The 10,776-nt window shown below is 39.6% G+C and overlaps 1 protein-coding gene across 1 annotated transcript; it reads right to left on the bottom strand.

Annotated features, from left to right (window-relative positions):
• Positions 1 to 1,264: 1,264 nt before the first annotated feature.
• On the bottom strand, positions 1,265 to 8,603 carry LOC117959431 (TBC1 domain family member 10A-like). The gene is made up of 9 exons (XM_034896583.1): positions 8,428 to 8,603; positions 7,122 to 7,221; positions 6,645 to 6,752; positions 6,223 to 6,329; positions 6,026 to 6,140; positions 5,860 to 5,925; positions 5,062 to 5,251; positions 3,879 to 4,033; positions 1,265 to 3,662 (listed from the first exon to the last, which is right to left on the bottom strand). The coding sequence occupies exons 1-9, from the start codon at positions 8,601 to 8,603 to the stop codon at positions 3,258 to 3,260; spliced, it is 1,422 nt and encodes a 473-aa protein (XP_034752474.1). The 3' UTR covers positions 1,265 to 3,257.
• Between the last annotated feature and the right edge of the window lie 2,173 nt (positions 8,604 to 10,776).

The raw sequence follows: 10,776 nt of genomic DNA on the forward strand, positions 1-10,776 counted from the left end.
GTCTGGGTCAAGTCTCCTCCTCTGCAGATTAGCCATAAAGCCAGTCTCCCATTACACCCTTTCTGGTCTAAGCTTGGATCTATGTCACTGAGCACCAGCACAGGGAGTGACAGACAGGTGGGGTCCGGTGGGGTGGGGTTAAATTGAGGTGAAGGGTGGAGTTGGGGTAAGAAGCTGGCATTGTTTACAGACAGCGAAAGGCACAAAAGAGATGATGAGAGGAGCCAGAACTAAAAATGCTTTAATGAAAGGCATCCTAGGACAAGCAACACACAAAATCTTTCAAAGAAATAGAAAAAGCCACTGTGAAGGCTGGGGGTGAGGAATGTAACATGAGGAAGATGAAAAATGTCAATCATCTGATTGTTGGGTGTGATAAATTAAAATCTTTCATCCTTGCAATCAAGTGTATTTTCAAATGACAGAAAGTGTCTCTACTTTAAATGAGCGGAAGTATAAGAAGACCATAATAATTCAACTGACAATAGTAATGGAATTATAAAGAAAGGGACATACATCATGTTTATGTGTGTTAGGGTTTTCACTGGTTGAGTAAATTAAAATGTAGAGGAGTGTTTTCAGCTGTAATTTTCTTGGACTGCAGCTGAGCCTTGATGCAGAAGAAGAAGACGAAGACGAAGACGAAGAAGAAGAAGAAGAAGGCCTGTATACAGGCAGAAGACTCCATTCACAGACCAAAGGCAAATGGCTGGGTGAGGCGCTTTGGACTGTGCAGTTGGAATTCGACCCTATTTGAGATGCAAATTCCTCAAAGAGCTGAAAGAGCCGGAGAAACAGGTGTCCAAGGAAGTGTGCTGCTGCGTGGGTGAGGGCGGGTGTGAGGGCGCTGAATGATAACACAGGGTGTATTGAAAACCTACTTGTTAAGTCCAGTCTATGTGGCACTGCTTCTCTTGTCTCATTGCCTTTCTTTCATTTGAAATTAAGGCAAAATAAGGGGAATTTGATAGCAAAATAAAAAGCAACAAATTACAGTTCTGCAAAAGCCAATAGTTGACATTTTATTAATTAAAATGTAATTTGGTACAAAATAGCTTGTAGATATGAGAAGTTGATTGGAAATCAAATGTATGCAAATATACCCATGAGTACAGCAGGATAAGTTGCCCATTTACAAGGCCAGGGCTCAAACAATGTTATGCTTAATCATAATAGTTGCAATGATTAGTAATAATTAATATAATTGCTCTCCATTATAGACAGAATACCAGCTGAGGTCAGTTGCATTGCTTTTTTTTTTTTTACCAGTGCAGCAGTTTTCAGATTACATCATGTGCTTACATAATTGCAAAGGGTTCTCCAATATTTTCTCAGTTAGCTTTTAAAATGATAACAGATTAGTAAACAGACCAGTTGTATAAATGGGCAATGTAGATATTGCATTAGAGATCAGCCACCCACTCAGATCAGCTGGTATTCCATCTATAATAGAGTGGAATAGAAATTTGTGACCCCGAACCTTTGACAGGTAGTGTATATTAAAAAATAATCTTAAAACAAAACAAAAACTACATTAAGTGTTTAGCTGCCAAAAACAACATCCTGTACCCTTCAGAATGAATGGGCAACTAATCATTTGAATCCCTGGATGAAGCTCAGTGGTGCCATCTGTCTGACAGTATAGAACGCTCCTGGTAGGAACTCAACAGATGAACTACATGTCTGTTTTCTAAACTATACTGAAATCTCCAGTGTTAAAATCAACATGGATCCACAACCATTTTCCATTAGAAAAACCCTGATAGCAACTAATCTAATGTACTGCGTAACATGTAGCTGCCGATATAGGAAATTCCTGGACTGGGAGTTAAATGTTGATTTATTCTGAATTCATTAGGAGTTTTTCCAACAATTTCGTCATTGAATCATAATAGATAAAATGAGTATCAACACATACCGTTCAGTCATTATCAAAGATTTATGGCTCTTTTGACTTTTAATGTCTTTTCATCCAAATAATGCCATTAGAAAAGTACTTCTGAAGATTTTATGTATACATTACTTGGACTTCATCATCGTGGTCTTTTTGGTTTTCTTTTCTTTTAAAGGTTGTTCAAAGCAGTTTTGTCAACAAAGACAACACCAGGTACTTCAGCACATTTTAGTGGAATGTCCTGGTGTTAAAAACACATGAAATGTTGGGACTATAGTTTAGATTCTGAGGTTACAGAAAACAACCCCTAATGCCATATTTTCTTTCACAGTAAATATATATCAAAGTCTAAGAAATGTACTAAGCATGATTGTTAAAAAAACAAAACAGCTTTGTATTAGTGTTTTTTTTTTTTTTTTTAAATGGCATTTTGCCATATCCCATTCACAACATGATAAACCCAATCCTCTACCGAAAACTGTATAACAATATGATTGCATAAACTGCTCGGACAGCATACCTCTTCAAAATATGAATTACAAATCTTTGGCATAGTGTCACAAAATGTCCCTGCACACTTCTTCCTTCATTTTGTCCGTCACACAGACGACCGCTGGTCACTGCTGCGGGTGTGAGGTAACCTCAGGACGCCCTCAAGTGTTCAACAACAGCAAAGACAAACTCACTGATAAACTGTTTGTCTGCAAATTAGTGCGAGTCTAGCAAAGGATGGTAAAAACAAATCTCTGCTAACGTAATGGCAACGTAGTGACCATCATAGCCAAAGAGGAAGACTATAAAGGCAAAGTGCTCTACAAAAGACCTTATCTATCAAGACAAAATCCAACTTCATTTATAGCAATGGAAAGAATCTAACAGGTACATTTAAAAATCAAGAATGTAAATAGTGAGTTAGCGAGGGTACATCTCTACATGTTCAGTCAAAGGAAGTTAATAACTCCACAGGACAAAACCTGATAGACATGTGTGCTCGGGGCACACCGTCGCCCTCTGTTGTTGCTCCCTGGCAATTACACAGTGCCACACAAAGAAGTGTAAATAGAAACATGTGTAAATGAAATGACAGTGTAAATCGGTTCAGTTTTACAGTGACTGCTTAGAAATCTAAGCAATGGCACTTTTGCCAGCTTTGAAAACATGATTACTTTTTTCTTGATTGTAAAAATAACCATTTTTATAAAACCCTGACAGAGTTACAATTACCACAGATATAATAAGTCATGGAAAGGTTTCTTATTTCACTGTGACATTTGAGAAGATTGATTGAAAACTGAGAGTGTTAATAAGTTAGCAAAGGCTGTCTGGAGTGATTTATGTTAGTAAACTGGTGATACTTAACTTGCTACAGGTAAGTGTCATGCTCTGCACTGCTCAGACTCTCTTTGGACCCTTGTGCAGTCAAGTGTTTGAGGAGAGGTGATGGGTCAGTGGGAGGAATGTAAGGAATAACTGTCTCCTGTGGCAGCGGGAGTGTTTTCTTCAGTTTTTCCTCTTCAGTCTTTTCACTTTCCTTGGGGTCCTTATCTTTCTCCCCAACTGTCTTGGGTGCCAGTGGAGATTCCACAATAATGGTGGGTCTCTGTCTCAGGTCCTGGCGACTGGGCGGTTCGGCGGTCATGATGGCCTTAGCGCCGTGCATCCTGGGAGGAGACTTGCAGTGTAGATCTCCATGGGTCTCCTTCCAGCGCCGCAACTGAGCATGGTGTTCCTTCTCAATGTCTTTCTCAGATACCACTAACTCAATAATCTGAAACATAAATGGGGAATGAGCATACATCGCATTTGAGTAATGCCTGGGTTTAATGGTATTGCAGCAAATTAAAAGGTTAAGTCTTTTTATAATCGCTGTTGTAATCAGTGGAGGGGAAAGTCAAAGAGAAAGACAGACTGTGTAGAGTAGGTGCTAGGTCAAAACAATGAAATAGAGAACAAAGACTATAACAATGACAGATATTAACTGTACCTCGTGCACCAGGAAGACTTCTTGCATGTACTGTGGCTGTATAGCTCGGAGCCGCTCCATCGTTTCATAGAGACCTTGACAGGCCTTCAGTTTCTCCTGTGATCCCAACATGCATTTCAGGAGAACCAAGCCCACTCGAAAGAGGATCTTTACTCCTGAGAACAGCATCACACAAGACAACATGCAACTAGAGCAGCAGTCGGCACTTTTAATAGATAGATCATCTGAGAGCACATAAATGCTGGAGACCAATTCATTTAAAGTGCTCATTTTATGCTTTTTGGCTTTTCCCTCTTTCCTTTATTGTGTTATATATCTTTTAGGTTCATGTGATAGGTTTACAAGGTGGAAAAATCCCCAAATCCACCCAAAAGAGATTTACCATCTCCAACAGAAAACACTCTTCACAAGCAGTTCCAAACAGCTCTGTTGTAGTCCAGCCTTTACTTCTGTGTCAAATACGCATCACTTTATAACAGACGTTATAATGCTTGCCCAGCTGCTAGTGTGGCACGCCTGGCTTGTAGTGCTCATCTAGATACTGCGCATGTGCGTCTTCCAACAAGGTGCAAATAGAAGTGCAATACTTCCCTCAGCAGCTAAAACATAAAGCTCAACACACAGGGTGAAAAGAGGAGCTGCAGAAATGTGCAGAACAACACAAAAATTGTGTTTTAAAAAAAATGTAACCATGTAAACCTATTCTGATATAACTTCTAAATACAATTATGAACCTGAAAATGAGCATAAAACGAGCACTTTAAGTGGATATTTAGATGGATAACTATGGTGTAGCCACTTGGATTGATTGCAACAATCTTGCAGTGTGGGGAACTACTTCATATTTATTCTCATATTCCTCATCCTGGTGTTTTACAGGTGAAGTTACACAGGAGGATAATAAGCACATGACAGGGCGTGGAGGAAAATATGCTATTGTGTATTTAAATCTGGTGTTTTACCTGTAAAACAATCCTCAAGTCTACTACTTCAAACAAACTGCTCTCTATGAGCTGAAAGTCTTCTCACGTCTATTCATTTGAAACCATAATAACCTTAATTCATGACATTATCTCTGTAAGTGTGACTTGTCAGGTCAGGGAAAACCACTTGATGTATTTTTTTTTTTTCATGTGCCGTACAATAATATATCGGTGAATGTTTTACAAGTGTAGTGTCTCACCCTCACAAAGGAACATGTCCCAGACACGCAGCACTGAGGCCCACGGCAGAGTCCGAGAGAAGGCGCACATGTACCACTCGGTCATGTACAGGATGGGCTCCAGCTTGTGCTTCTTCAGGTGACCGTGGGCCACAGGAGACACCCGCCGCAGCAGAGCATACAGGATCTCTCCGTCCAGCTGGATCGCCTCCTGTGGAGACAATATGAAACAGCGGTCAGTGGAGGGAGAGAGAGAGAGAGAGAGAGAGAGATTTTCTCTTTGCTTAATCTAATTTTCTGATTATCTCGTCCTTGTAGCTTGGTCACCACCTCCTATTATTAGTTCGTTAGCGTATCCATGTCAAGCTGGAGACCCACCGGCCAGAAAAATCTGACATCAACACCAGCCACATAAAATAACATGTACGGACTCTAAAAACAGACAGTTTTGACTTCTGTTTAGACGGTTAAATCAGTCAATGCTTTGAGGCAGACTCTATGTGTGCAATACATCTTGGGCAGTGTCATTTCTGGAAAATAGGAATTAAAGTAAGTATTCTGTCTTATACTATGGCAGAAATGAAGTCTTCAAAAAGCCAGTGTTGTAAGGCATTGCTGCAATATTAGCAGTTTATTTTGCTCACAATGGATTCATTTTAACAATATTTATAGGGTTCAGATAGGTAATAATTAACATGCTGAACACTCTTAATTTGTTATCCTTTTACAGGTTGTACTCAAGATGTTTTCAAGCTCTTCTTATGATATTAAGGTCCTCTTTTCAAAATGATGTGACAGTGTGTCTGTCTGGACCCTTACCAGCCCTGTACTGTAGTATCCTGGAAGGTATTTCTCACAGATCTGGACAAGAACCCAGAATGCATCCTAGGACAAAGAAAGGGAACAAGGGTAGACATTTATTAAGGTAAAATGTAAAAAATAAAATAAAAATAAAAGATTGGTTGAATCCTTAGTGTGTTTTCACCTCTGCCGGCATATGCATGAGGAGTACGGCAGCAATGGGAGCCTGAGCCTGACAATAACCCTCTTCCGGACGATGCAGAGTATATGCCTTCAACACGCGGAGCAGGTCTTGCTGTCTAAATGTATGTATTCAGAAACTATGTTCAGCCACATTTAAACAATGGACATCATGCCAGGACTTTAGAAGGCAGTGCTTACCCATGACCTCCCCTCGCCGCAAACATTTCATGGAAGGGGAACTGTCGATGGAGGTCCCGCTCAATAATATCTATCCATTTAGGATCTCCTGGCTGACTGTCCAGTTCCTGAAAACACAACATAAATTTGTCATCTTTTGCAACATTGCCAATTAAATTTTTGAATCTTTTCGCACCATTCACTTTTTAATGCAGGCAATTCTGAAACTTCAGTAAGTTATAAGCCTTGTAAGAGTCCAGCCGATCTCCAGGAGTTTGGGTACTAGTGCACTATTGTTAAAACTAGTTGTCATTGATGTATAAACTTGAATTTATACAAAACAAAACACTCCTCAGTACTTTGAGTGAGTATGATTTGTTCCAGACATGAGTTTTAAAGTCAAATAGCTTGATGAGAGCAGAGATCACTTATTTATGACTGACCTGGAATTTGCCCTGGTTTTGCTCCCTTCTTACTTTGGCCCCGGTGAGGTAGAGCCAGGCCCGGCCACGCAGGGACGGAGGAATCCCCTTCTGACAGCGCTCTCTCACCTGTTATTCAACACATGCACAGTTACTGAAGAGCCTGCAGAAAGCAAGAGAAAGGAAGAACAGGACAATGGAACACAGACATTGGGAAACAATACAGTAAATACTGCAGCAAACATGCCCCTGACAGAAACATGGCAGGCAACTGATCATCAGAAGAAAGAAAAAAGAAATGGCCTGATGATGGGTTTCCAAGCTCAGTTTTTGATACAAATTTATATTGCTTAGTCCATTTCAAAACTGCTGCCACAACAACCCTATTTATGCTCCAAAAGAGCCAGGGTACATTGGATAAACTCCTGCAAAGTGAACATTTTCATGACATAGAAAGAAAGATGTGAAGTCAGACTTAGTTTAGTTTATAAAGCAGACCTTATTGTGTTTTTTGGCCATCCACTTGTCCCAGCTGTTGAGCATCTCCAGCCATTTTGCCTCCCGCTGCCTTAGCACCTCAATGGGGATTTCTTCAGCACTGTGCAGATAGGAGACAATGTCACTAATTAAAGAAAACATGTTTTTTTTTGTTTTAAATACAAATACAAAATGGCTTTACTGTACTATGTCCCTTCCCTGTACTTATGACAGGGCAATCCTGTCTTTGGAGGGGCGGGATAGTGGCTCATCTCTTCCTTGTCCACACAGGAAACCTCACCTCAGACAAAACAGTAGAACACTAGCCATCAGCAGCTAAGTACAAGAAAAACAGGAAGCTGTGTGAGAACATTCCCCTAGTTCAGCTCCCTATGACCTCCTACACAAAACTTACACCAACATCTCACTTCACTCAGTCCTCTCGAAGATCGCAGCTGTCATATTGTTATGCACACACTTTCCCGTCCTGATCTACCAAACAACATGCCCTAGTCGTTTTGGCAAACAAATTTAAACAAACAAATTTAAAGAGCTGACCGAAATGCTTTTGCATGAAAATCTAAAAGGAAGTTTGATCACTAATCTTAGGCTGACTTGGCTGAACTAGGATAATAAATCTAAAGAGCACAGATTGGGACAGTTTCCCTTATATCTTTAAATTAGAACACACCACTAAATATCTTATGGCGGACGACGAGCCCAAGCTGCATGGTTTGCTCAGTTCCTCCAGTGTCAGGATTTGGTCAAAATCAAGTCAAGCCACTTGTTCAAGTTATCACCTAAGTGCTGCACATTTTTCAAGGCACCGTTGAAATTCAGCCATGTAAGCAACACAGATATAGTACACAAACCGGGACATAATGAAGAAATAAGGAAAACTGACTTCTATGGAACAGTGGTCTATGTCAGTGGTTCCCAACCTGGGGCCCCACAAATTAATTGACAAAATTTGAAATTTGAAAATAAAGACATGTATGCGCTAACCTGTGAGGCCAAGGTCAAGAGCAAGCATAACTTTGCATTTAAAGGTCCAGGTGACAAGAAATCCAGCTATATATCATGGTAATTAGCCAACTATTTAAATGAATGATTCATTCTTTGTTCTTATTCTTCCACATAGAAAAGTCGTTTAAATGGCAGCATCTCTACATAGACTGATGACTCCATAAATAAGGGAGGAAGGAGAGATTTAACTTTTTATGTTCCTCTTTAACCGTCTTCAGAAGAAAAATCTTCATCTGTGGGGAAGTTTGTGAAAAAACACTTGATTCAATATTTTAGGAAAGCCTTATAAACGTCCACTTACAATGTTCCGGTGTGCTGCTGGGCTCCTCCTGTGAATCCGTACTTATCCACCGAAGTTTCCCCGGGAACACCGTTTACCTCTGGGGCTGATACATACGAGCTGCCTTTCCCATTATCTGTCAGCTTATCTGTGCCGCTCCGCAGGTCAAATCCATTGCCCTCCTCAATTTTAGCCATTTAATCAACATTTATCTCAGCAGGAAACGCTCCGGGTCTACAGTGAGTTTACGACACATAACTCACCCTTCCGACCAATCTTGAAAGCTTTGCTAACAGCCATGAAGACGCCCGTTGGTTAGCTAACGTTAACCTGCAGTCATCACGGATGTATAACAATAACAACTGTCACATGGGTCACAGCTAACTTAGCTACGGTTGGAAGATTTGATTCCTGGCTGCTAGCTCGCCAGTGCTATAAAGCGTTAGATAATTTCTTTCATTCTAAACCTGCTCGCTTTCGTCACATACTGAAAGTTCAGGACGAACAAGAAATGGTCAAACTATTAAAGAGCTAACGCAGCTAGTTCGATAAACGCTAAATGAGTGCAGTTTCTCCCTTCTAACTCCGAAGCTAACAAGCTAGCATCACACAAATGTCAGCTGACAAACACCTATTTAGTATGCCCGAATCTCTGCTGTCAGCAAGAGAGTGGCTATTCGTAGCCTCGTAGCCGGTGGCTAAGGAAACTAGAAAAAAGGAACGGTCATATTTCTCATAAGTAATGAATAGGAAAACCAAGGAAAACAAACACACACAATTTATAAAAAGAATCATCAGTCGACGTCACGTAATGTGTTTTGTTTTATCTTGTGGAAGCATTTTTCACTCAAATGTGAAACAACACAGATATGAAGATAGGGTTATAGTGAGACTTGCCATGCCCGCCCCACTGCACGATAATGACGTATACCTATAGTGTCTATGTGTACGACTGGTCCTTCTTTCTAGTTTCCTTGTTAACTACAGGAAGAGAAACTGGAGCAGATTAAATAACAAAACATCATGGAGTCCCATAAAGCTACACTGCCATCTACTGCCGAAAATCACATTATTTAATCCTGTTAATAAATAGTTTTTTTGTGATCTAACGTAAATGTACTTTATCCAACTCTGGATGTCAAGGCTAATTCGGCTTTAGTTCACTTCACTTCTTGACTTTAAGGTACTAAAGATCTCATGCACCAGTAGTTCCTTTCAATAGTCAGGCCAATCATGTAGATTTTTTTTAACTAGTAAACTAGTGTAAGTAATAAAATATGAAGAGGAGGTGAAATTAACCTTTTTGTATGCTTCTTATTTACCAGTGGTAAATACCCCAATATAAAAAAGGTGTAAAAGGTCTGCATTTATAATTTGACTTAATTACTTACATGCATACATATGTCATTGTTGTTTATTAAATTGTGGATTTTAAACTAACTTTACACTTTACCAAATAATGGTTATAAATAACCTGCTGTTTTTACCTGCTTCAATATTTGCACCAACAGTAGAATAACTAACAGTCATCATAGAAGATGAGAATTATCACTGTCAGTACAGACATTTTATTATCTGATATAGAGGATGCAACTGATAAAACTAGTTCATATTTTAACTACTCTGGAGTAAACTGTAACAAAGCCTGCTTTAAAACTGTCAATCACTTTGCAAGATGGGATGTCTAATGTAAACAGTTAGTCTGTTTCTGAATATGAAATGGCTTCATGAAAATACTCAAGCAAATTAAATATAAATACTAGATTCTTTATTTAAATATTGTACATATTTTAAAACATATTTACATAAATGATACCTGCATTGTTACACTGTAGATAGTTGTATCTTTCATACACACACAAACATTGCTTGCTGAAAAGAGGACAATCATACCATACAGATTGCAGAAGCACCTTTGAGAACAATTTCACAGGAGAGAAAGACGGGGCAGACTGTCATTTCTATCAAACACTGGGCAACATGACCGAGATTAGACAAGCTTGCAATGACAGGAAAGGCCTCTTGATTACAGGTCTAGCTATTTGTTAAGGCTGAAACTGTGCTCACCCTCATACTGCAAGTTCACACCATCACCTATCTGATCACCCCTGCTTCTGCATATGGGTAACATGTGACTGTCAGTCACATTCCAGGCTATCTTTGAAGACAATACAAGTTCAGAACCTTTATACGCCATCTATAAACTACCAAGACAAGAACAGATGAAAACTGGGTGACATCGACTTTGGAAAATTGTGCTAATAGCAGAGACAAAAAACATGCTGAAAACAGTGCAGACAATAGGGCAGATAATATTCAAATAATGGTGTCCATTATGTGTATGTGGAAGAAACATGTTATCTTAACAGC

Source organism: Etheostoma cragini, chromosome 16 (assembly GCF_013103735.1).
Source record: "Etheostoma cragini isolate CJK2018 chromosome 16, CSU_Ecrag_1.0, whole genome shotgun sequence".
Classification (NCBI taxonomy): domain Eukaryota; kingdom Metazoa; phylum Chordata; class Actinopteri; order Perciformes; family Percidae; genus Etheostoma; species Etheostoma cragini.

Excerpts from the sequence above, each read along its gene's own strand:
- LOC117959431 (XM_034896583.1), bottom strand. The coding sequence starts at position 8,603 with ATGGCTAAAATTGAGGAGGGCAATGGATTTGACCTGCGGAGCGGCACA. Across the intron at positions 7,222-8,427 it reads CAGCAGCACACCGGAACATT|TGCTGAAGAAATCCCCATTG; the intron begins GTAAGTGGACGT and ends CTATCTGCACAG. Across the intron at positions 5,252-5,859 it reads GATACTACAGTACAGGGCTG|GAGGCGATCCAGCTGGACGG; the intron begins GTAAGGGTCCAG and ends TTGTCTCCACAG.